Consider the following 27,531-nt stretch of genomic DNA (forward strand, 5'->3'; position numbering starts at 1 on the left):
GCGGGTGCAACGTTGGCCGGGCCACGTATGTTTGTGTTGCGTGGCCGTTGCGTCAGGCCGCCTTCGCGGGGAAAAGTGTGCTGTCTGCCGGCTAGCGGGACGTTGAAGGGGGGGGGGGGAGGGGAGGAAGCAGGAATACAGGTGGTGGGGGGCGCTGTTGATACGGCTGTGACAGGCGCGGCGCCGCGGTAGCCGCCTGCTAGGGAGACCAGTGTGGCCGAGCAGCAGCGGCGGGCGCTACAGTGCTAGGCTAGCTATGGCGACGACGGCGACGGGCGAGGCAGCAACGCGCGTGCGCTACAGGCGCACCAAGAGCGTCACCAGGGCCGAGGAAATACAGCACGAGGAGGCCAAGGCCAGGAAGTCGCAGCCCGACAGGCCGTAAGTGTCGCTACGCTACCCTCTAGCCTAGCAGCGGCTGTTTACAATACAGCTGACCGCGTGCGCCAGCGACGCTGCGCCGCAACTACTTTCACGCCGCGCAGTCACGTGCGGAGATGAACTAATCCGAGCACGCACCATTGCATTTCACGTCCGTGCTACGAGAGCCGTTAATTAGTGCTGTATCTCTCCTGATTGACTGTAAACATCTGTAACCTTTGTGATGTCCAGTTCCGTACCGTCTCTTAGTCACATCGTTGTTGACCGAACGTTAAGCCCTAATCTTCCTTCCTGAGGGGGCGTTCCAAATACCTCTTTCACGGCCAAAACTTTCCTCTGAACTTATCGCTTGCTAGGAGGTGACCTGGTTTCTACGGTTCGTTGCCGCAATACTGACGAACCATCGTTCTGTTTCAAAACAGATCACTGGGGGCAACTTGTGCGCAATGAATATTGTCAGTGAAAGACAGGCTAGCGTGACTGTTACTGGTGTATGTTGCCGATTTAATGAATTCTTACAAATACAATTGGGAAAGAATTTCTATGCGGTAAAAAAAATGGTTACATGAAAATATTGGTATCCAAATTTTTCTTGCTCGTAATAGCTATTTACTACTACCATTTCCGTTCAAGTAGCCTAGTGTGTTTCTGTTGTATGTCCAACCACAATTTTACAACTGGATTCTTAGTGTCGAGAGTTCAAATTCCAATACGTACTTTCATCCATCCGTTCGTTTATCTAGCTTTCGCATGTTTTTCAGATTCTTTCTGTAACAAGATTGACTGATTTCTCTCCCAGGTTTGCCCAACTAAGCTAATGCGAAGTCCTTAACCCTGGAACACTGAAAGGGGGGGAGGACGGGAAGACATGTTAAATTGCTACTAAACGATACTCAAGTTTATTGCTCCACATTTTATTTGAAAGGAAGGCATAATTTATAGATTGTAAATGATAGATTATGATAAATGAAAAGCACCAGTTTACTTTTCTTCTACAGTATTACTTTTGTGTTAACCGGTTTTCGGCTTAAAAGGCCATCTTCCAACACATATTATAATGGTCTACCAAGAACAGATCTCCAATGGTATGTTACATAAGAAATATGTCTTGTTTTATGCCCTAATGCAGCCGCAGATTTTATGATGATTTAGTAATCTAGGGTTAATGACCACCCAATGTTGCCTCCTTCCTTCGCAATCGCAACGTAACATGGAAGTATCAGCACGTACATATCCTTCGCAAATGTGAACGGCAAGTGAAATTGCCATTGAGCAATTTTTCTGTACCCCCGTCCCCCTCACAAATTAGGTCTTGCAAACACATAACGACGTATCTTCTGGTTCTGACGTAAAATGGCTGACAAATTATAGCCAAGCCTTCCAATATTTGGAAGACGGTTTGCTTTGACTCGGCCAACAAGTGTTGGGCCTCACCTGCGCCGGACAGGTTGAAGAAACTTTCGTTACAGTAACATACCCGTAACTTATCTTTTCTTGCTTGTCCGTCGGAAATGATTCATCTTGCCTTGGCACAGAATCTGCACCGCAACTCGAGAGTTCCCAGTAAGGGACAGAACCCGCCGTAGTCACCGACAGCAAACCCGTACTACTTTGTAGTGCGGCCCACGTGCCTAGTGACTTGCAGATCGGGGAGTTTTTCTGCGAACTGGTTGTCACGGATCAAAGTCCTTCGGTACACAGTGTGGTGGCCGGTTTAATCTTATCTGGCAGGAATTTGACCGGCGATTTGAAAGGTCGCGTCGGAAACGGTTTCTTCCCGGCTTGAGAAAGCATCAGCGCATCCTGTCCGCGACAAAATCTTTTACGAAGTCTGTCGAGCTACGCTCTTTTACCATAATCCTAACCTGGCCCATGTATTCCCCAGATAAGATTTCGCGTAAGACTTCTATTATTCAGAAAATGAATTTCTGCAAATGCGAGACTATATCACACGTAATTATTTCCACTTACCATTGTTTATTCATTAGCGCGTTTAGTGATAAACCTCTTCAGTGTCCGCTCGCACGCAAATGAATTTCTATTCCCGAATTAAGAATGTGGCAGTTGAAGTACTGCAGCTCTGGCGCATATCAGGAAGAACGATTTCAGCACTAAGTCTGCAACTCAGGCTATCTGTTCAGCGAAAGATGACAAAAACTACCGTGTTCAGGAACGTCAGTTTGTAAGAAATAATTTATTTGAAGTATCGACGGTGTATACATCTGATAATGCGAATTACACGCTATACACTAGAAAACTACCAATTTTCAGTGTATACATCAGTGTTGAAGAGCCCATTGTGGCTTGATTTGAGGTTTTAACAAGATTGAAGGCGTAGTTGTCTCCGCGCAAAACCCCTTATTGTCCCAAGGATAAGCTTGTTTTGATAGTTAAAGTATGCGCGTGACTGACGTCATAGACGCCACAGTAGTTCCTTAGAGCTGAAGTATAGTGATAGCGCCAATTGTTAAAGATGGCGGGCTGTATCGTGTTATCTACCCTCCCTCCCTCCCTCCGGTACTTTGACTTAGCGAAACGAGGAGAAATTGCGCTATGTAAAGGGGGGAAGAAACGGAAAGCGCGTATTCATGTTTAACGGGAGCAGAAACCGCCGATATTTTGCTTAGAGTCGTAAACTTGCAATGCTTAAAAACTGTTGATGGTTGTAGGTACGATACATAATAAAGAACTAAACCTGACAGCTCTTGGCGTAAAATTGAGATGAAGCCAAGAATTTATTTATTGCCAAATAATATACCTGTTACCTGCTGTTTTAAAACAGGTCTACATCTTACAATTTTCGTGTTTCATCTTTTGCAATTTTCTTTTATCTAAAACATTTACAAAAAATACTTTTCAAAATAACAGTTTAAGTTTGAAATATAAATAAAACAAGAATGTAGAGGCCGAAACTCTAGTCTGAACACTGCAGTGCATTTATATTAAAGGTGGTATCGCCTTAAGTTGTAACAACCCGAAAATAGGCCAGTTCAGTCTCTTATAGGGGAATACAATTGCACGAAGATGCGGACACACTAACGCTTGGCAATCTTATCAAGTACACCAAACACTCAAAGTTGGTTATTGCGACAGCGGCGTCGTCCTTGATCAATTTGTGTGCACGCAGGGAACCACCATGCGCCAGTATCCCAGCTTCTTCTAGGTTTCTGTATCATCTAAAGAGCTTTTCTTGCGGCTTTCAATAAGTGTTTGGAGCCTAGTCTCTATATCTGTGTCTGGGCGCTTCTTATGCGTCCTTTGGCGTTGTCAGCGGGACGATGTGACACGGCAGCAGAATTGTTTGAGGAAGGGCACAGTTAAGGGTGTGAAAAGGGTGCCTGCACTTGAAGGGCTGCAGGTGTAACTCGTGTAAGTTTCGCATTGGGCCACGAAATCGTTCAGCCGTTTCACGACAAATGGCTCTAGAAGCACCTGCTTCTAGACAATATCCATTACATATGTGTACACAGAAGTTTAAGAAGGGGGCGAGTTTAAGGTAGACTACTTCTATCCATTTAATTAGCATGTGCAAACACCTCTTCATATGTGTATGCCACTTTATTGAGTCAATAATCTGAAATTACTCGTATGCTTAATCATCAAATCGAGGGTGTTAAGAGTTATGAAGTGTAGAGAAAATATTAATAAAAAAATTAATCCTATTCCTAAAAGTTACTGTCACAGAAAATTAAAAATCTAAGATAAAATAGCCAAATACTGAGAAAATTCTGTTGGATACCAACACAACTAATAAATTAATGATCCTCAAAGTTGAGGAAACAGAGTAACTTCACTTTATGTGTAACACTTGGTGTGCCACGTTGCTAGAGCGTTAAGCAAATACTTAACTAGAAGCTGCAGAGAATTCTGAAATTCAGAAATCTGTTAATTAAATTGTAGTTACTAATATGTCGTACTAATATATCTAAGTTCTCATTTGTGAATAAACTAAGTTTTCCAGAAAATTACCATTCTTGGCGGTAAATCTTTCATGTTAGATGACTAGTACCGCAATACAATCTTAGCTAATGATGTAAGATGGCAAGAACTATGCCCCTTACATGAAGTCATTTAAGATCACCTAACTCACGTTGAGCGAACAGTAGGGCTGAACAAAAATGACTGACAAGGCACAATGCATCTTGTAGAGGGTATAGTATGGATGTATTGGAATAATTGTCGGGTGATGGTTTTGAAGTAATTCACACAACATGAAAAATTTGTGGAAATGCGTCGATCTACTGGAGGCTAGTTTACCCCCAGGGAAGTATTAGAGTTGACCATGGCGCAGGGCTGGGGAGCGGCGAAGGGAAGAGACAATAGGCAGCTTAGGGCAGCTCAAACTCTTGAGAAAGTGGTAACGGGGTGCAGCCTCCAGCTGCCTTAAGATGACAGTGAGGGGGGGTTGACCCCATGGTGGTGTACCAGGAAGCAGATGGAGAACTTGTACACCTGTTGATAAATGTCAGCCATTCCGTTTTCAGTGAAACATGCGAGAAAGCCGCGCAAAGCTACGGTGGAGCGGTAAACAGAGGCCAAAATATGCATGTTTGTGACTATAGCAACTTCATGCTGAATTCACAGTCTGCAGAGTCTGAAGTACATCAGGTGAAGAGCGGCAGAATGAAATACGCCGGCCTCCAATGGGAACGTAGGACCAAGGAATTTGAAGTACTCTCCTGGGAGTCAGAATTCCGGAAAACTTGGTGTTTGTGCAGACGCTAACCTTGATGGTGGCCTGGGAGGAGCTAAATAGCAGAAGTTGAGAGGAAGGGAAATTTTGTGGGAATTTGTTCACTTCCCAGAGCAGGCATTGGTCGGCTCTGGGAAGTGACACATAATTAACGCGACTTGCGCTGCAATTGGCGTAAGTGATTTTACTGGAGGGGAAACCGAGGCGAAGAGTGGACTGGGAGAAGTCCCCGTTGAGGTCTTCCATTCCCAGCTCGCCTAGAGTGCGGACATGGCGTTCTTTACTCAGCTTGACTGAGAGAGAGTGAGCATCTCTGCAGTTTAGGACTTAAGCAAACAGAACGATTGAGCTTGGAGATAGAAAGTTTTCGTTCAGCTATGTACTGAGCAAGATAGCTAGAAGTGAATAGACGAGCGCAGCCTTGCAGCACCACGAGGTCGGCCGACGTCCGCATAACGACGCTGCCACACCACGCCGAATTCGGTGATATTGCGCCCGCTCCGGCCACTGATTAATTTGTTGGATCACGTCGGCAAAGTTTCGACGAGGGTTTCACGGGCCGTGTAATGTAGAATTCTTCTCGCACTTCGCATTACGCCTGGGTCAGTCGATAGGAATTACTTTTGATTTATCGCGCTTTACTCCACGCAAAAGCAATTTATTACCACTGCCTGTTAGGAGAGTCATGTAATGTGATGATTGAAGGTCGTGAGTTAAAATAAATCTGTGCTAATCGACTGCATCTGTTTTCAATCAAGTAGTTGAAATCCCAAGTCACTTTCTTAATTTTATGTTCAACATTTGCATCTGGTGTTCAATATCTGAATATATCATCAATGTGCACCCCTTTTTAATTGAAAGGGATCAATTCTGAATCAATTAATCTCAAAACTGCCACCACAGTTGAATCAGGAGTCACAGGGCCTTATTACTTTCTTTGCGTTATCCGATATTGCGGCAGTTTTGCTCTCTCTGTTGATCTGTTGGTCAATTACCTGGGGTGAACACACACCAAAACCAGATAAGTGACGGGTGGGGTGTTACAATGAAATATTTCGTAAATTGAAAAATGCTGTCCTAAGGCCATTTATTGTCGTTTTTAAACTTAGTTGAAATAAGAACACGTCGGCAAATAAACTTATTCAAACGACGAAATTATCTCCACTGTTAAAATGATTATCTCCTGCACTTTTGTAAATCACATAATATTGTTACGCTCTTATTTAAAGTCAGATCTTTTGTTAGAAAATCTTTCAGTGCTAGGCACAATATGGAACTGTTTACTAAAACAGATAAATTCGTACAGTTTTATAGGTTTTTTCTTTTACAGCTGCAGTGTTTAAGGAATAATCAAAAGCAATGAGAACAAAACGGCGATACCGGGCCGTCGGTGATAGTCGGCTCCCAAACAAGTAAACGAAGCCTTGTTCTGATCAACGCTCGTTCAACATGAAACAACGAAAATAAACATTTTGTAATTATTTTCGAAGTCATAATTGATAAAAACCCATTAAACATGTCTTATATAAGTACTCAGGATGCAAAAACAGTAGTGTAATAGAAAACTGTTGTAGCACTGGAAGTAATTTCTAAGCTTGTGCCACTGACAGTTATCGATAATATGCGACAAGCTTTGAACGATTGGGTCTAGCATCTGCCGAACGGAGAGCCGCGTGTAGCAAAAGCACACGTTTGTTAATATCGTATATTGTTTCCAATTTGCTCCTCTGTTCAAAACAGGAGGCATGAGTTCCATCACAATAACTTTGACGTGATCGTCGTCCAAACTATACGGAATGTGTTCTTCGTCTTCATACGGCAGTTACTGTCCATCTAAGTCACTTCAAAGGGGCGACATGACCGTCAGATAAAAGTTGGAAGTATACAGTCCCTAACAATCTAATACCACATACAGTCTACAGCAGTTCTAATTGTTTCAGAAGGTGTCCAGTAAAAGAAACTTTGTTGGAGTCTCTTATGTAGCTAAAAGAGCTCCAGTACGGTGGTTAATGTTGTAGTATTCATTAAATATTTCATTCAGCCTTTCGCTACGTGTTTTCTTTTTAAATACAGATTATACCTATCCTGTCAGAACTACATAAGCTGAGTAGTGCAGTCCTTCGAGGAGTTAGTTTCGTTTGCAGTAATTCCTAACATTTTATCTGATGGACTGCGCACAGGATTCCACTCTGTGGACACTTTTGGTAGTTTGTCCAGTCTCCTACTGTCCTCTTACTGAGTTGGGACTGTAGCTAACGCACGAGGCTTGCAATTGTGTGCAGTTCAGATCGCTAATTGCTTCCCAAAAACGATTGAGAAGAATGCTGAGATAATTTCTGTAAGGCGAACGTGAACAGTTTCCTCTACCATCCTCTATTCCACCTTGTGCTCAGACTCTAATGGCGGAGTAAAGATCAATTTGTGAAGTTCTGAAACTTTACAGCAGATAAAAATTGTATGCGGACCAGGACTCCAATCCGGAACTTGGCTTTTCCTGAGCAATGCCCTTACCTTAGCTACAAAGGCACGCCCCACGATCCGCCCTCACCTCTCTCCCTCATACGTAAAAGCATCAGAGTTTCTGCTGCACATCTTGCCGGGCCAACAGTATTTGAAGAAAGAATTCTGAGAAGAAATGGCTTCGCCATCACCTAGGGGATTGTTTTCAGCATGAATCTTTCACTCCCCAGCGATGTGTACAATGTTCTGACATTTTCTGGCAGAAAGTTGATACAAACATGAAGCTGTGAGGGCGAGTTCTGAGTAGCGGATGTACAACTCCAGTGCTAAGAAAATGATTCGACCAAGTCAGGGTTCCGGTTTAGAGTTCTGATCCGGCAAAGTTTGTCTGCCCCCTAATTGAAAAACAGAGCACATTCTACTGCAAAGTCAGGTTTATTTTGTAAATTTACTTAAGCAAATGTCAGTAATACTATTTCGCAGCTAGTAATTGGTACTGTTGATAAAAAAAGCACACGCGAGAAACATCTGAAGATAACGGCGAAGTGTTTCTAGCTTCTGGACACTGTGTGCGAATTCTTTCTTAAAGAGTGTCTGTCTACTACCTAGAACATTTTCTCCCAAGCTAAAAGGACAAGTGTGGACCCAAAATCTTAATGAAAATTAAAGCCACAAGTGGCAAGAACAGTCACAAAGCTACGGAAATAAGACTTCAGCAGATCAGCCATCACCCTCCAACCAATGCCCAATGATTGAGTCCAACACTGAATGTTGTAAAAAATTATAACGCAGAGAAATTAGGGGATTTCTGTACGCTGAATCTTCATTGGCAATGTTGATCTCAATAAAAGTCATCCACCTCAACTGATAACCTAGTCTACTCCCCTAGTTAGATCATTTAAAAAGAACTGATTTATGTCCCGTTTTGTATTACACAAACATCCTTAATCCTACTTATGCTATGCTATTACATGAAGTTATCTTGTAGCTATACATGTTTTGCTCTTAGTGTGTCTTCTTCCTTTCCAGTTTTCATTGGCTCATAGTCCAACCGATGTTTCAACCAAACTGCAGAGTTACTGATTGTCGTGCGGTGCGCTGACTACGATAAGGCACTGATAAACTGCAGTACGCCTGGTCGGTGAAAGGACAGCTTGTAAAAGTCAAGACAGAAAAGTACAGTGATTCAGTTTCTCTACAAATATTTCGTCACCAGCAACCGCTATATCATCAAGTTTCTGCCAAACAGCCGGGCAGAAACAATGTTAACATAATTATAATGGACATAGGAAACAACAAACTGTGCTTTGTTATAGTCAGTGCTATATTAACTCCGAACTAGGACTATTTTAGGAAGTTCGCACTCAATCCAAAGAGAAATCTCACATCAGAATTCGAAATTCTGACTTACATTTAGTATTTAATGTGAAGGATTTCCTCTGGCGAACACTAACAGTACGTGCAAATCCGAATTCACCTCGAATGTATTTTTCTCTACTTGAAGTGTGAATCTTCTTCGGGGTTTCGATAGACTAACTACTGTAATTGATGTACCCAAATAACATGGTAGTAAAATAAATTCTACATTCTGAAAAGCCTGATTCAATTTACTTCGCAAAACAGACAAGTATTTACTACGTTACCTGTGGTTAAAGTAATTTTTAATCAGATACTACTGCCAATAGAAAAGCATAGGCACTGAGTTAGACATTTACGAACTGGAAAACAATACTTTCTTCATTTTCTGATGGAGCAGCGTGATTTGATGTTACCAAAGGCCACTTTGATTTTTAAGTTTCGTGATATTGAAAGAAATTGGTGTCAGACAATTCAATGGCGTTTGTGGACGAGCACGTGCATACTCACAAGAAAAACATCTTCAAACATTTTAAATTTAGGCACACAAATAAGTAACGCTGCTTCATAAACTCTTCCGAACATTGTTTCATTAATATAAAGATTAATTAGTTAGTTTCAGGCAAGTCAAAATGAATGCATTATGCTGTATCTTCTAAATCGTTCTTAGGAACTTTGGACAATGAGTTTTATATGCATTCCAAAACCTAGCAAATGCTAGAAGGCAGCTATCTTGGCTGTGAGAGCTGCAACTAATTTACGGTAGTGGAAGCAACGAGGAAATTCAAAGATTCCAACCAGCAGTAATTCGTTACGTGCTCAGAAAAGGAGTGACCGAAAATTAGGCACACGAAACACGGTAGTGACACATATGCACCATCCTGTGTGGCAGTGGAAATGTATGAAGACGAATTCAAACAGGCCCAGGAGCAGAACCAAGACAGCATTCACCAAGGGCGACCGTAAGCTGTTACAGGCCCGGAACAGCAAATGTAATACTGACCTCCCAAGGGACGACCAACAATTGACAGATGTATGACAGTCTAAGATATCAGCAAAGACGTTAAACTTATCCTTAATTATGTTCTGGACATGCACAGTACACGTTGACACTTCATCTGAAGCGGATGTGGCTTTTTCTCAACAAAATCTGGAACTCCCAATGAGATTCGGGTAAAATCTGCTAGTGTGTCGTCACTGCAGACGAATCTTTCGTTACATGAATAAAACGCTAATTTCTTCAATGCAAACACATCACTCTCCCGTTCCAAAAATGGCAAAACCGCGGGGAAGCGCATGAGGCCAATCTTCTGAGATCAGAATCCGTGCCTTGCCGATTAGTCAGCATAAATTCTGTGGACGGATACAGTGTTAACAGGACACTCTTTCATGTCAAGCGGAATATTTTGTGTAAAAAGTACGTTGGGTAATATTGTAACGTCGGCAGTATAAATACACAACTGTGGCCATGGACAAAGTGCACTATGTACTGGGTTCCAAGATCTGTAGAAACCACACCATGTACCAGAAAAGCTGTCCTTTTCACGACACCAGCCTACTGAACAAACGAGTTGACAGCGAAATTACAAAGACGAAAATAGGCAATACAGTAAAGGTGTATACAGTTAAGCCCTGACAAAGGGACCTAACGTTACGGATCTCAGGATTAGCATGCGCTAGTGGTAACAAGAGTGTATGCGCAGATAGTATCGGCATAACAACGTTCACGAAGTGAGATAGTAGGTGCAAATAAAACATATCCCTTAGATTTCAGTTTTGACAGCAGTTGGTCACAACAGTCAAGATATCTCGTGTATGATAAATTTATTAATAGTGCATAACAATGTTTCATTCTGACAGCGCGTTAATTCAGTAAATATTAGCTGTTGCAGTTCACCTATTTCGACAATATACTAGCAAATGATCAGGGTAGTAAGTTATATTCAAATGCTTTACGTTTTTATGTTGTACATTCTGACATGTTCCACACCCAAGAGAATCATATCATTTGTTGGGTCTATGGAACGAAAACTGAATCTAATCTAATTAACTAATATGTCGCTACCTTTGTCACAATCACAAGTTTTTCCAAATAAAACAGAAGCCAGATGTTGCAGTGTTATGTTCGTTGTTTTACTGTTTGAAGTGCGTGCTGTCAGCTCTGATGTGTGCAGAAGGTGGCTTATCGTTCGTTTACTGATGTCTTATGGATGCGTTATTTGGAGTAATAGACTACAGTGACGAGTCTTGTAGTGTCATCGTATGGCACTTGCACTTAAGTAAAAACGTTCACAGAAAGGTGTCACATACTATTATTTCAGAACTATGGCCTGTGTCTTTAACTTCAGCGTCAATACTACTGCAGATTACAACTGCGCGTTATGCAATGCAGACGCTTACGTCACGCCATTTACTTGTTTTATTCGTCCTGTTTGATGCAGTGAGCAAGTGAGGTGAAACGAAGGTTCGTCGGACACAAAGATGTAAACAACCATTTACGTTTATAGCTCCTCAATAAATTTTTTCTCAATTTGTGACTATTCTTCATACACTATTATTCACTCTGAAACTATCGTAAATATGAATTTGAAAAGGAAGTTTGACGTTCCCAGTAGTAAACCATTTCCATCCGGATTTTTGGGCTGCGTTTCTCTTTTTACACTATGCCCAATCTTCTTGTGTACGCATTTAGGTATTTGCCGTTAACTTACTTCTTTTACTACTCGTTTTTCAAAGAATATTTCTGTGGTCTATTCAAAGCTCTTTCCTGTCGCACTTCATCCATGCAGCTTCTTAGTTTCCGCTCTAACGCCATTTAAAAATATTCCTGTTTCGTGTAGTATTTTCTTCTGGCAAGGCATACATCTATGCAGTAAAAGGCTCCAGATGTGTGCCTTCAGAAATATTTGTGTGATTAAAAATTGTTTGAGAGAGCTGATTTGTTTTTTACTTTTTCTTCTAGTATCCATTTTCTGGCTTCTGCTGTATTATATAATTCTGTATTTATTTAGACTGTTCCTTTCCGTATGCCAAATTTAAGTAAATTACCGGTATTTCAATATCGTCATTAATTTTATCCTGTTTATGCTCAAGTCAAATGTGTTTTAACTAAAATATTGTTTCCACAGACAGCAATTTCGAGTTCCAGAAATTTTTAGGTAAACTCGTGTCCATACGTGTGCTTAGTTTCGAATAGTTTTTCGTAGCACCCAGCCCTATGAAAATACCATAAATTACTTTGTATTTATATTTTGCTCCTACTTTCTACAAAACTTCCAAAGTGTTATTCTATTTTAAGTCTAAAGCATTCTCCAGGTTTACGAACATCGCGTGTGCAGTGGTTGCCCTCAGTTCATTATGTTACTCAAGTTTCTTTCGTGAGTAGCTGACGAGGTATATGCTCATCACTACTGCGCATAGTGTATAAAGCAAATTTAGATATGTTTAATTGAACATGTGACTGTCAACAAATTTACAGTTCAGATGCTACAGGCTCCTACTTTATTTTGGAGACCAAAAGCAGTTCAGGTTTTACACGTGCTTCTCTGAAAATATTTGAAATATTAATTTGTCTAATTTGGGTCCAAGTCTCTGTTATCTGCGAAAAGCGAATATTATCACCATTCTCTTAAATATTAATAAGTGTTACTCATCCTTTATTTTTATCATTCGCGCAGATAAGCTATATTTTGACGTTTCATCTGGATTATGATACTAACCACGGATACTAGAACGCACGGTAGGTATCACGAGGTGTAGACGCAGCAGTAAGTCACGCCACTGACGTCATAGTGAACCCAACCAGCGCTCAGAGCCCGCTATTGCCGTAATGTATTGTAATTTTGTTCACGAGCGAGAATAAGGTTGCTTAAGGCAGTGTCAAATTTTAATGGTAACCGGCGATTGTGTTGAGAGTTACGCCCTAATACTCAGTATATTGTGGGATATTTTCGAGTAAGTTTAAAAGTAAAAAATAATGGTGTGCTGAGCGATCGGCAGTTGTACCAAATACAGCAGAAAACAAAGCAAGCTAAGATTGGTTGGTTGGTCTGGGGGAGGGGACCAAACAGTAAGGTCATCAGTCCCTTTGGAATAGGGAAGGAAGTCGGCTGTGGCCTTTGACAAGAACCATCCCGGCATTCGCCTGATGCGATTTAGGGAAATCACGGAAAACCTACATCAGGATGGCCGGACACGGGTTTGAACCGTCGTCCTCCCGAATGCGAGTCCAGTGTTCTAACCACTGCGCCACCTCGCTCGGTCAAGTAAGTTAGGAATTAACGATATTGTGGAAAGGATAGATGCTACTGACCATATAGCGGAGACAGTCGCAGATAGGCACAACAGGTCGGAAATCGAACACGCACAGTCTCTGGCTGCTGAAGCCAGATTGGCTATCGTCGACTCAGCAGCATCTCTGCTATATGGTGAGTAGAAACAATCCATTTCATAATATTGTTAGTCAGTCAGTCCTGGATTTTTCATTGTTTGATTTTAAGTTAGGAATTCAGATTTCCTAAACACAGTGAGACAAAACGAAATTGGATAAATGCTTTTAAATGTACAGATTCGTTTTCAGCTGAAAATTCTCGTGCCTACTCAGCACATTTTACTGATTCGAATTATGAAAGGGATTTGAAAGGTGAACTGTTTAACATTCCCTCGGAACGTAAGCTAAAAACTAATGCTGTTCCAGGTTTAAATATGCCATCCTCCGGCGCTGACTTAGGACGTAGCAATGAGCTTAATGAGACAAATATTACTGCACAAAAACGAAGCTACCGTAAACAAGTAAAGAATATTTCACGGGTAAATATATTACCAGCTAATGAAGAAATTACTACTAGACGAAACTTTAGTCGTGTAAACTAACATTGCTGTGAATCCGACAATGCGTCCTTAAGTCATCAAAGAAATTATGGAAACAGAAATGAAAGACCTTTGGCAAAAGAATGCAGAGTTACAGGATCGTCTCTCTCGATATAGCGCTGAGTTATTTAAATTAAAACATGTTCAAAAAGTGATTGAGGGCTCTTTCTCTGTCAACAAATGGGCATGAAAGGACGCTGTACTAACTGGTCATTTGAAGATGATGTAAAGGCTATGACTTAAGGTTACCTATCTTAAAATCATTATCTTTCGTCAGAGGCGTATTGAAATATCGTCTCCCTAGTGAATTAACTATTAAAAAGAAGACTCGGGCAATTTAGCGTTCCACCAGATATGATTTAAGCTTTAGTATTTTGAAAACTCAGTTATTAACAAAATTTCCAACTTCAGTGGAGGAGGTCTTCTCATTGACAGACTTGCTACATACTTTTCCCCTACCCACTTCTGTGCCACTCGTGGTATCTTTCCTGCTATCAATCTCATTACTTCCTCCGCTGCTATCATGGCTTTCACTACATTGTTCATCCAATTGTAACCTTAGTAAGAGTGACCACTTTCCGATGGTTCTATCGTTCCCCTGCTGCCACGAGCCCCCCCTCCCCCCCCCCCCCCCAATATATATATTTGGTCTGCAATTTGACAACTCTCTCTCGGGTTGCATTGATGCAGTCATGCAAAGAGAGAGTCTCTGGCACTGCTATCCCCCTAACCACTGGTCTCCATCGTCGACCAGTACCGTGGTGGACCAAGAATGTACCAGTTACTATCCAGAACTGCCGACGGGCGCTGCAACGATTTCAACAATACCCTTCAGAGACAAACCTTATCGCTTTAAAGTGATTCCATGCTAAGGATCGCTGCCCTATTAAGCAGAGGAAAAAGGAATGCTTGAGCACTACGTTTCCCTCCTTGATGAAGTATGCCACTTCATCACTGGTTTGGTCCAAGCTCTGAAGCCTTCTGGACTGCCAGCGACAATCAACCTTCCAGGGTCTTGCTGTACGGGGCGCTGTGTGTACTGATCCAGTTGGTCCATGCAAAACACTATGCAACAGCATCGGCGTCCTCTTCCTATCCTGCTACCTTCCTCAGACGGGAACGAATAGTAGAAGATACTCTATGTTACAACCCCCATCAAGACGGATTCTGTAATGAACCATTCACTGAATGGGAATTCTTGCAGGCTCTTACCTCTTCATATGACACAGTCCCAGGCACAGATTCCTTCCACAACCAGATGATCCATCACTTGGATGTTAAACAGAGGCAACATCTACTCGGTGTCTTCAACTACATTTAGCTAACTCATCCTAAAGCTTGGGAAGAACCCAATGACTCTAGACAGTTACCGCCCAATTCGGCTGACCAGTTTTTCTTTTAAACTGTTGGAGAGGATGGTTAGCTTCAGATTATGTTGGGAACTCAAATCTCAGGGTCTTTTGTCCCCATATCAGTGTGGCTTCTGGGAAGAACGATCTAAAACTGACCATTTACTCACACTGGAAACAGCAATCTGACAGGCTTTTGCTAACTGCTGGAAGCTTGCCATGGTCGTCTTTAACCTACATAAGCCATATGACACAGCTTGGCGCAACATTTCAGTTACTCTTTGTGCCTGGGGATTTTGCAGCCCCCTTTCGATCTTTATCCTCGAGTTTTCATCCCACTGGCTCTTCCAGGTTGCAGTTGGCACTTCATTCAGCACCCCCTCTGATCCAGGAGAACGATATCCCACAGGGTTGTGTATTAAGTGTCACACTTTTGCTCATAGCCATCAATAAGCTTGTAAGCTCCTTTGAGCCTGTGGTTACCTGGCGTTGTGTGTCGACTATTTTGCATCTGGTGCCGCTCCCACGCAGTAGCATCTGCTGAACTCCAGCTCCAAGATGAAACCTGACGGGGCCTCTGTGTGGGCTCCTCCCATGGCTTCCAGTTTTCCCCCCTCCAAAAAGCGGGTCATGCATTTTTTGCTGTTGACCCACAGTACATCTCGATCCAGAACTTTATTTAGGCGACCAGCGCCTGGATGTTGTAGCACAGTCCCGTTTCTTTTAGATAAAAAGCTGATATGGCTGCCCCATATTCGCCACCCGAAGACTGCCTGCATGTGGAAGTTTAATGGTCTCCACCTCCTGGCTGATACATCTGGGGGTGAGAGACTGTGCTACTCTTCTCAATCTTATCATTCTGAGTTTGTCCAGACTAGCTTACGGTTGTCAGATGTATGTTTGGCAGCTCCTTCCACTCTGAAGCTAATTGACCCTATTCATCCTGTGTACCCTCTCATCCTCACAAACGAGGGGCATATCCCACTTGATTCCCGCCTTAGGGTGGTATAGCCCATTGGAATGCATCTTACTTCCCTCTGTCGGATGTCTATCTCCACTCATTGGAATGTTCCCCATGTATTTCCTCGTGCATAACCCCCTCCCCCCCTCAGATGGTGCCTCGACCATAGATTAGCACTGACCCATTCCAGGATCCTAAGGTCTCTGTCGCCTCTATGGTATTCAGGTGTCTTTTATGTTCTACCCTTGAAGAGTTATATGGTACTACCTTCTACACTGATGGTTCTAAAACGATAGATAAGGTGGGACACACTTCTATGTTTCCTACTGGCATTGGACACGATTTATTGATGGGATCATGTAGTGTGTTCTCAGCAGAACTGCTAGCCATTAATGGGGCCCTCCATTTTGTTACTCAGGCCTTCCTCCACAGTGTTTTAATATATACAGTGTTTTAATGTATACCGACTTAATGAGCAGCCTGCAGGCTATATAAATCGATGCCACTCCTATCACCTGTTGGTCTCCCCTATCCATGACCTTCTTTCTGCTCTTGGCCATGCTGCCTGCTCAGTTATCGTTCTCTGGGAATGAACTGGCTGACAGTTTGGCTAGAGGGGCAGATACTTGCGCCCCCCCCCCCCTCCTCACAATTCCCTTTAACGATTCTAGGTGCTGATTTGCGGATACACATCAAATCACTCTCTGCCCAAAAGTGGAGTGACATCTGGTGCGCTACTGCTCTCAGTAATAAACTCTGCACGATCCAGTAGACTACTGCAGTTCAGTGCTCTTCCTTCTGCTCCTCTCAGTATTCCACTGTCTTATACTGTCTACACATCAGCCATACTAGGCTCACCCATCGTTTTCTCTTGCATAACGAGCCACCCCTACAACGTGGTTGCGGAGCCAAACTGACAGTATTCCATATATCGGTGGAATGTCCCCTTCTTTTGGCCCTTGTTATTAAGTATAGCTTTTTGCAGACACTTAAAACTGATACATCTGGAAGTTTGTTCACACAAAATAGTACGCACAGATTTAAGTGACAGTGCTACCTTCTAGGTCATATCTCAAATGTTATAGGTATCTAATTGTGAAACTGTAAAGTGTACATTATTTGGTATCCGTCGAATCAGAGCACAGTAAGGCGTGATATTTCAAAAAGTGTTCAGTGCCAATAACATTACCCATCGTTACTGCAAGACAGTTCAAATGACGAGACAAATTAGCAAGATACAAAAAGTTTCACTTTCATTAGTAACGTAACGAACATTCAAAGTCGTCCTAGTCATGGCAAGAATGGGATAAATCCTAGGTTTGCTTCCACTGTTTACATTACACTTGTTAGGTCTGTTGCATTCAGACTGCAGACGTGATCGAGTTTTTTACTGTTTCCTTAAAGTAAGTGTTAATTTTGAAGTGTCACAGAAGCATGGTCCTCTCGGGATAGTTGTCGTAGTCTTCAGTCCAGAGACTAGTTTGATGCAGCTCTCCATGCTACTCTATCCTGTGCAAGCTTCATCTCAAAGTAACTACTGCACCATATATCCTTCTGTATCTGCTTAGTGTATTCATCTCTTTGTCTCCCTCTGCGATTTTTACCCTCCACGCTGCCATCCAATACTAAATTGCTGATCCCTTGCTGCCTCAGAACAGTCCTACCAACCGATCCTTTCTTCTACACAAGTTGTGCCACAAATTCCTCTTCTACCCAATTCCATTCAATACCTCCTCATTAGTGATGTGATCTACCCATCCAATCGCCAGCATTCTTCTGTAGCACCACATTTCGAAAGCTTCTATTCTCTTCTTGTATAAACTACTCATCATCCACGTTTCACTTCCATACAAATACTTTCAGAAATGACTTCCTGGCACTTAAATCTATACTCAATGTTAACAAATTTCTCTTCTTCAAAAACGCTTTCCTTGCCATTGACAGTCTACATTTTATATCCTCTCTTCTTCAGCGAGCATCAGTTATTTTGCTCCCCAAATAGCAACTCATCTGCTTTGTGTTTCATTTCATAATCTAATTCCCTCAGCATCACCCGACATAATTCGACTACATTCCATTATCGTCGTTTTACTCTTGATGTTCACCTTATATCCTCCTTTCAAGACACTATCCATTCTGTTAAACTGCTCTCCCACGTCCTTTGCTGTCTGCCAAATTACAGACACCGGCAAACCTCAACATTTTTATTTATTCTCCATGGGTTTTAATTCCTACTCCAAATTTTTATTTTGTTTCCTTTACTGCTTTGTTAAATATCCATATTGAATAACATCGGGGATTAGCTACAACCCTTTCCAACCACTGTTTCCCTTTCATGTCCCTCGACTCGTATAACTGCCATCTGATTCCTGTACAAATTGTAAATGACCTTTCTATCCCTGTATTTTACCCCTGCCACCTTCAGAATTTGAAAGAGAGTATTCCAGTCAACATTGTCAAAATCTTTCTCTTAGTCTACAAATGCTAGAAACGTAGGTTTGCCTTTCCTTAATTTATCTTCTAAGATAAGCCGTAGGGTCAGTAATGCCTTACGTGTTCGAACATTTCTACGGAATACAAACGGATTTTCCCCAAAGTCGGCTTCTATCAGTTTTTTCCATTAGTCTGTAAAGAATTCGTGTCAGTATTTTGCAGCCGTGACTTATTAAGCTGATAGCTCGGTAATTTTGACACCTGTCAGCACCTGCTTTCTTTGTTATTGGAATTATTATATTTTTCTTGAAGTGTGAGGGTGTTTCACCTGTCTCATAAATTTTACTCACCAGATGGAGTTCTGTCAGGGCTGGCTCTACCAAGGCTATCAGCAGTTCTAATGGGAAGTTGTCTACTCCTGGTGCCTTATTTCGACTTAAGTCTTTCAGTGCTCTGTCAAATTCTTCACGCAGTAACATATCGCCCATTTCTTCTTCACCTACGTCCTCTTCCATTTCCATAATATTGCCCTCAAGTACATCGCCCTTGTATAGACCCTCTATATACTCCTTCCGCCTTTCTGCTTTCCCTTCTTTGCTTGGAACTGGTTTTCCATCTGAGCTCTTGATATTCATAAAAGTGGTTCTCTTGTCCAAATGGCTCTTTAATTTTCCTGTAGGCGGTATCTATCTAAACCATGGTGATATGTGCCTCTACATCCTTACATTTATCCTCTAGCCATCCCTGCTTAGCCATTTTGCACTTCCTGTTGATCTCATTTTTGAGACGTTTGTATTACTTTTTGCCTGATTCATTTGCTGCATTTTATATTTTCTCCTTTCATCAGTTAATTTCGATATCTCTTGTTACCCAAGGACTTCTACTAGCCCTCGTCGTTTTAACTACTTCATCCTCTACTCCTTTCACGATTTCATCTCTCAAAGCTATCCATTCTTTTTCTACTGTATTTATTTACCCTGTTCTTGTAAATCGTTCTCTAATGCTCTCTGAAACGCTCTACCATCTGGTTCTTTCAGTTCATCCAGGTGCCACCTCCTTAAATTCCACACTTTTTGCAGTCTCGGCTGTTTTAATGCACAGTTCATAGCCAATAGATTGTGGTCAGTCCATATCTGACTCTGGAAATGTCTTACAGTTTAAAAGTATCTAAATCTGTCTTACCATTATATAATCTGAAGCCTACCAGTGTCCGCAGGTCTCTTCAACGTATACAACGTTCTTTCACGATTGTTAAACCAAGTGTTAGCTATGATTAAGTTATGCTCTGTGCAGAATTCTACCAGGCTTCTTCCTCTTTCATTCCTTACCCCTATTTCATATTCAGCCACTACTTTTCCTTCTCTTCCTTTTCCTACTATCAAATTCAACTTTCCCATGACTATTAAATTTTCGTCTCTGTTCACTGTCTGAATAATTTTTTATCCCATCATACAGTTCAATCTAGTTGGCATATAAACTAGCACTACTGTGGTAGGCGTGGGCTTCGTGTCTATCTTGGCTACAATAATGTGTTCGCTAAGCTGTTCGTAGTAGCTGACGCGCTCTCCTATTTTTTTATTCATCATTAAACCTACTCTTGCATTACCCCTACTTGATTTTGTATTTATAACCCTGTATTCATCTGACAAGAAGTCTTGTTACTCCTGCCACCGAACTTCACTAATTCCCACTATATCGAACTTTAACCTATGAATTTCCCTTTTTAGCTTAACAGCTAAAAACAGGTTCCGTCAGAATGAGTAATGTATGTAGAGACCTTAGGCAATGTCTCATGAGTTAGGCAGGGACTGCAAATGTTATTGTTTGAAACAAATCAAACACCACGAAAGAGAACAGCTTATCAAAATTTTGATTTGTTAGGTGACTATGGTCCGATCCACGAACGATGGCGGTTACCGCAGCTCGAAACTCGGACAGGGATTTCATTGTTACTGGTTCCAAGCGACGGTTCGGTAAGCGTGTACACGTGCTCTGCGCTTGAAGAAATTAGATCTCTCGCTTGCTTGAGCAGAATTTGTTGTTTACTGCCACCATCAGCCGTGACAGCTCGCAGCAAATAGAAAAAATTCACTGAATAACTCGCTAAGATTACGTTCACTGCTCGCATTGGCTGAGACATTCACAGCAGAGCGGTGAGAACACTACTGAGAGGTCATTGGCTGTCGGAGAATGCGTGACGTAATGCGTAGAACAGACCTAAACTCGACCGCCATCTTTCGTTACTCCAACTGTAGAATGATCAGACGTCCTATTTAAACATCTCAATTTCTGTGACATTATTTCCATGTTCATGGCCTAGGCACGATGATCCTAATGCTAGACACTTCTTTCCGATACACTCTTACGATCAAATGAAGTGATGTCATGAGTGAAATTCCTGCTTGCCAAAAGACCTTCATTGCTGTGTATGAAATAACAAAGCGCAGACTCCGCAATCGTGTGGGAAGGATACTGGAATATCTCCAAAAAACAAGAGGTATGCATGTTAATCAACCTTGGAAATTATCCAAAGAAAAGGAGGCAGCCGTTATAAAACACAAGTGCATTTGAGGGAAGAAAGAGGCACTATGGCAAGGGAAAGACAGAATTTACCTTTCAAAATTATCGCCGGCCGAGGTAGCCGAGCGGTTCTAGGCGCTACAGTCTGGAACCGCGCGACCGCTACGGTCGCAGGTTCGAATCCTGCTTCGGGCATGGATGTGTGTGATGTCCTTAGGTTAGTTAGGTTTAAGTAGTTCTAAGTTCTAGGGGACTGATGACCTCAGATGTTAAGTCCCATAGTGCTCACAAGAGAACCTCCCCATCGAACCCCCCTCAGATTTAGTTATAAGTTGGCACAGTGGATAGGCCTTGAAAAACTGAACACAGATCAATCGAGAAAACAGGAAGAAATTGTGAGAGACTGAAAAAAATAAGCAAAATATACAAACTGAGTAATCCATGCGCAAGATATGCAACATTAAGGATGATATGAGCTCAGGAGCGCCATGGTCCCGTGGTTAGCGTGAGCAGCTGCGGAACGAGAGGTCCTTGGTTCAAGTCTTCCGTCGAGTGAAAGGTTTACTTTCTTTATTTGCGCAAATTTATTATCTGTCCGTTCGTTCATTGACGTCTCTGTTCACTGTGGTTAAGTTTAGTGTCTGTGTTTTGAGACCGCACCGCAAAACCGTGCGATTAGTAGATGAAAGGACGTGCCTCTCCAATGGGAACCGAAAACATTTGATCGCAAGGTCATAGGTCAACCGATTCCTCCACAGGAAAACACGTCTGATATATTCTGTAAGACACTGGTGACGGCATGTGCGTCACACGACAGGAATATGTTGTCGACCCACCTAACTTGTACACTTGGCGAATGGGTAAAAAGATTCTTCTACCTTGGTTTTATTGTGGATGTGATGATCACTCCCAAAGAAGTGTTTAGGTGTAGCGTCCCCATACTACGGCGCAATTACCTCGCATCGGACGGACGGACAGATAATAATTGTATGAAAATAAAAAATTAAACTTTTCACTCAAGGGAAGACTTGAACCAAGGCCCTCTCGTTCCACAGCTGCTCACGCTAACCACGGGACCACGGCGCTCCTGAGCTCACACTGTCCTTGATGTTGCCTATCTTGCACATGGACTACTCAGTTTGTATATTTTGCTTATTTTTTTCATAGTTCCACACAACTTCCTCCTGTTTTCTCGATTGATCAGTGTTCAGTTTTTCAAGGCCTATCCACTGTGCCAACTTATAACTAAATCTGAGGGGGCTGCGATGGAGAGGTTCCCTTGTCAGAGCCATTTGAACCATTTTTTTCAAAATTATCGATAAAAAATGCCACGAGTTACATAAAGAAAATACCATGAACTTTGTTCTGTATGAGAGATACCAGAAAATATTTAACGTCAAATCAACTTAGTTGGGTCCCCACGTACGGATACCTGCTCAACATGTGACAAATTTCAAGCAGAATTATAATGTCTGAATGCAGTGCTTGCACAAAATACCTCTGAAAAAGAAAAGTTAGTAATTACAAATGAAGTGCTTAGTGTGGAAGACATGGTAAAGCAAAAATATGTTGGAAAACGAAGCAATGTGCACGGAGTAGCCAAAAATCCTATCCTTGCCCAGGGTCTGCACTAATGCTTATTACAGGCGTTATACTGAAGACGTATGGATTAAGAACGAATGTAGTTGTTCGCTTTTTGCTCAATTACATGACTGTAATCCTTGATCCAAAAGTACGAGTTCTTGTAATTTTGTGAGTCTTGCCCAGAACGGAATAAGAACTATGCATTGTTCCTATACATTCACTGTCATTTACACCATTAAGAGATTAGTCAATATAGTATTTCCACTAAGGACACTCTTACATTGAACATGGTAAAAACTTTGGGTTGATAAAGAAAGCTTTTACACTGTTTCCAAAAGACATTATTCGTATTTTTGAAACCGCAAGAGTGAATCAAGGCCTTAAAAAATCATTCCTGTTAAACAAGAAATTGTTAGAGATTGGACGAACCTTTTAAAACCATGTTTCAAAACGAACTGCTTTTTTCTTTTTGAAGACATGACGCGCTCAGAGCAGCTCTGTTCAAATACAGGATTACTTACAATGGACTAGACATTAGTAGATTTGGAACACACTGGCGGTCTAGAGGTAGGCATAGAGCCTGAGTGTCGACCGCGGGGACCTGACGAATTCTGTGAAAGCACTGGTGCCTTGTAATGTAAGACCTCTTGTAAGGTAAATAAAGATTGCTTTCCAAATTCTTGGGTATGTTTTGAGAGCTTCTGCCATTAACTTATGGAAGAGGTACAGACCTTAAAGAACATAAAGTTTTGTGATCAAGACGCATGAAATTTCTATTCCAATCTACCACATAAAGAACCAAAATCCAAGACCAACAAAAAGGAACTCCCAAAGCTAAAAACCACGAAGGCCTACCAAAAAGTTCTTTTGCGGTAAAGAAGTACTTTCTTTGCATGCATTTTCAGTATCATATAATTTAAATTGCTATTTTTTTCTAAAGTAAACCCTCCGCAATTATTAAATTTGGCGTCAGTTATATTGGTTCACTTGATTTTGAACGTTTAAATTTCCTTTCCCGAAAAATGTACAAAATGTGACTAACACATTTTTTCCGTAGGCACTTCATTCATAGAAGAGGTGTAAGTTGCAGATATTTCTGCAAAATGACCTCTTATATCTGACGTAGGTGTGTGGTGTTAAATTGAGTGCTGTATTGTCAACTTCCTCTGTGACTCTGGACCTGGTGCTATGAAGTGAACTCTAATTCGTTGGAGACACTGTTGTTCGTCACCTGATTCACTGACGAGTCGATGTTGAATACTACCTAGATGGCGTCTGGACTGCAGTCCAGGTTAAGTAAGCTAGCCACAGGTCTTACTTTTTGACGGAAACGGACAGTGATTGCATAACAGTTACGTTCATTTTGGAGTTTGCTTCTGTAATTGCACCATGTTTAGCCATCATACACCGCCGCTCGCTCGACGAAAGATTCGTACCTAATGAATAGGAAGAGCCACAGGTCACACCAATACACAAAAAAACGAAATACTCCGACTTACAGATCCATATCAATGACGTAGATTTCCAGTAGGATTTTGGAACATACACCTTATTCGAACATAATGAATTAGCTTGCAGAGAATGATCTATTGACACAGAGTTGGCACGCATTCAGAAAATATCGTTCTTGTGAAATGTGACGGGTAAGTGCCATTAATCTTCAGTTACTATAAGCTCCGTGCGGCGCAGCGGTGTAATGACGTATCAGAGAACAGGGGCCTTGGCTTCACTGCCTGGACCGTTTTTCAGCATTGGACTCCACAGACCGACCGAACATGCAAGCCGATGCTTCTGTGGACGCCATGGAGCAGGATCCTCCTGCTTCTGTGTCCTATAGTAGTGACTCTTCCTGTAGTAGTGACACCCTACATCTCTCTCCTCCAATGGAGCATTTTCGGCCTTTGGTCCCACAAAGAGGATTTATGGTTGCTTTTAGCATTGCAGTGTCCCCATGTACTCTGCCTTCAGGAAACGAAATTGCACCCTTACCACCGCTTTGGGCTTTCACATTTCTTACCTGTTCGTTTGGCCTTCCCCATGAGGTCGGCATTCTACCTAATGGAGGCGTCATGCTGCACATACGGGATGACATTGTTAGTCAACCCATCTCCCACCTTCAAGCTGTTGCAGTTCGCCTTTCCCTCCCTGACTTTGTCTCTCTGTACCGTTTATGTCCCTCCATCATTTGATGTCACCAGAGCAGTCTTCCATCAGCTTATTGAGCAGCTACCTCCCCAATTTTTGCTTCTTGGACACTTTAATGCGCATCATCCCCTTTGGGGTTGTCCAGGACGTGTCACAGAGATGCCTTCTACACTGACCTTCTTAACCAACCTAACCTCTTCTGCCTTAACACTGGCACACACACTTTCCTTTGACTCCTCGCACACCTTTTCCCATTTGGACCTATCCTCCTGCACTGCCCAGCTTGCCCATCGTCTTGAGCAGTCCGTTCTGACACCTACTCGAGTGACCATGTCCCATGTGCTATCCGTTTGCTGACTCCTACCCCATCTGTGTGAACACCCAAATGGCTCCCCCCTGTGGGTCCGGGGATTAGAATAGGCCTGAGGTATTCCTGCCCGTCGTAAGAGGCGACTAAAAAAAGTCCATCCCCCTCACGGGGGTAGTTAGCGCCTGCGTCCGGAGACGGACGGTTCCACGACCCATACTTGTGGTCTTTTTGGTTTTTCACTTCTCGTTTCTTCCTTCCTTTTGTTGGTTCCTTTCTTTGTTCTTCTCCACCTCACTGTCTTCCTTACTCTTTCTCTTGGCTTCTCCTTGCCTTCTCATTGCCTTATTCTCCTTGCCTTCTCATTGCCTTCATCTCCTTGCCTTCTCATTGCCTTCTTCTCCTTGCCTTCTCATTGCCTTCTTCTCCTTGCCTTCTCATTGCCTTCTTCTCCTTGCCTTCTCATTGCCTTCTTCTCCTTGCCTTCTCATTGCCTTCTTCTCCTTGCCTTCTCATTGCCTTCTTCTCCTTGCCTTCTCATTGCCTTCTTCTCCTTGCCTTCTCATTGCCTTCTTCTCATTGCCTTCTTCTCCTTGCCTTCTCATTGCCTTCTTCTCCTTGCCTTCTCTGGTCTCCGCCTCGGCGTTTGAGACGGTCTGTCCTCTTTCTCCCTCTCTCTTCTTTTTCCTCTTCTTCCTTCCTCCCTGTGCGTGCCTGAAGGCCGACCCACGCGTTCGCACGCGTAGCCGGTGACGGGGTAACGCGTAATTCCCCGCCCTGGGTAGACATGTAAGGCACGCGCGTACCCCCTGGTAAAGGCCAGGCCCGGGGAGGGGTGATTGCCTGAGCTGATACCTTCTGACCATGCCGATTGGTCCCTCCGTCTGTTTCTCGGGAGGTGTGACCTGAGGTGTAAACATTCACCTAAGGCGGGAGTGCCCTCTGAGAGGGTCCCCACAAGGAAGGAGCGCGCCATCGGAAACGCTGGCAATCATGGGGGATTCCTCCGCAATGGATTCTACTCCATCGCTTTCGACTTCTGCCCAAAAACGGAAACGTGACCAGCCACCAGTGACAAAAGTACTACCGCCTGCCCCACAGTTCCTCGTCGTTTCTCGATCTGAGGACGGAAAGGATTTTTCCTCTGTCAACCCTTTCGTTATCCAGAAGGGCGTAGATGCCATAGCCGGATCTGTCAAATCTTGTACCAGGTTGCGTAACGGTACCTTATTACTAGAAACTGAGAGCGCCTTTCAGGCACAAAAACTGCTTTGGGCCACACTTCTGTACACGTTCCCTGTCCGAGTGGAGGCCCACCGAACTTTGAATTCGTCTCGTGGTGTAGTCTATACTAGCTCCCTCGACGGATTGACTGACGAGGAGATTCAATCTTTCCTCGCTGAGCAGGGCGTGACGGCTGTCAATAGGGTCATGAAAAAGGTCAACAATGACCTTGTACCGACCCGGACACTTTTCTTGACCTTAGATAGTGTTAAGCTGCCATCGCGCATCAAGGCGGGCTACGAGGTTATTTCTGTTCACCCCTATGTCCCGACACCTACGCGCTGCTACCAGTGTCAGCGTTTCAATCACACTCGACAGTCTTCTTCCAATGCGGCTAAATGTCACTTGTGGCAGGGATGCCCATGAGGGTGACTGTCCACCTCCGTCTCCTCGTTGTGTGAACTGTCAGGGTGACCATGCCGCATCCTCCCGCGACTGTCCTGTCTATAAGGAAGAACGCTGTATCCAAGAAATTCGGGTCAAAGAGAAAGTGTCCACCTCGGCTGCTCGCAAGCTATTGGCTAGTAGGAAGCCCACGCTGCTCCCAGCGGGGAAATACAGTACTGTCCTCGCCTCTCCTCGGACTACCCGGGAGGTGGCAACCCAGACCTGTGATCTGACCTTCAGCACCACGGTCGTCCGTTCGGCCAGTGCTAAGATCGCGCGGTCGACGTCTCCTCTTCCTCCCATCGCCCCACAAACACCAGCCCCTTCATCAGCTTCTGCTAAGATGAAGACCCAGAAGTCAGATGCACGGGCCTTCAAGAAGGAACCATCCCGTGCAGACTTCCTATGTACCTCGACCTCCCAGCCTTCGACCGGTACTTCCACCAAACGTCCTTCCAAGAAGGCTCATAGGAAGCACAGTTCTCCTTCTCCGCCACGGCGCATTTCTTCTCCTGCGCCACCCAGCGGTTGCCGCCGCAGGCCGTCATCCGTTTCGCCTGGCCGCACCGCCGGTAGCCGAACATCTGGCCGTTCACCGGCGGAGGAAGCTCCCCCTCCCGGCCATCCTCCCGAGATGGCCTATGAACCAATACACCCAATGGACGATGACTGTCCGCCTACTGATAGCGGCGGCAGTGCTCGCTCGAAGCCAGGCCCTCAGCGGCCTTCGAGGTGACCCCTTCTTTCATGTTCCTTTTCTTACGATGGCACTTATTCACTGGAATATTCGCAGCATTCGCTC

The 27,531-nt window shown here is 43.2% G+C and overlaps 1 protein-coding gene across 1 annotated transcript in view; it reads left to right on the top strand.

Annotated features, from left to right (window-relative positions):
* Positions 1-201: 201 nt before the first annotated feature.
* The window catches only part of LOC126191425 (diacylglycerol O-acyltransferase 1), a 127,606-nt gene continuing 100,276 nt past the window's right edge, over positions 202-27,531 (top strand). Inside the window, exon 1 of the mRNA XM_049932302.1 lies at positions 202-381. Coding sequence (XP_049788259.1) covers positions 257-381 — 125 coding nt within the window. The 5' untranslated portion in view covers positions 202-256. The remainder of the gene's footprint in view (positions 382-27,531) is intronic.

The sequence above is a fragment of the Schistocerca cancellata genome, chromosome 6 (assembly GCF_023864275.1).
Source record: "Schistocerca cancellata isolate TAMUIC-IGC-003103 chromosome 6, iqSchCanc2.1, whole genome shotgun sequence".
NCBI classification, from domain to species: Eukaryota; Metazoa; Arthropoda; class Insecta; order Orthoptera; family Acrididae; genus Schistocerca; species Schistocerca cancellata.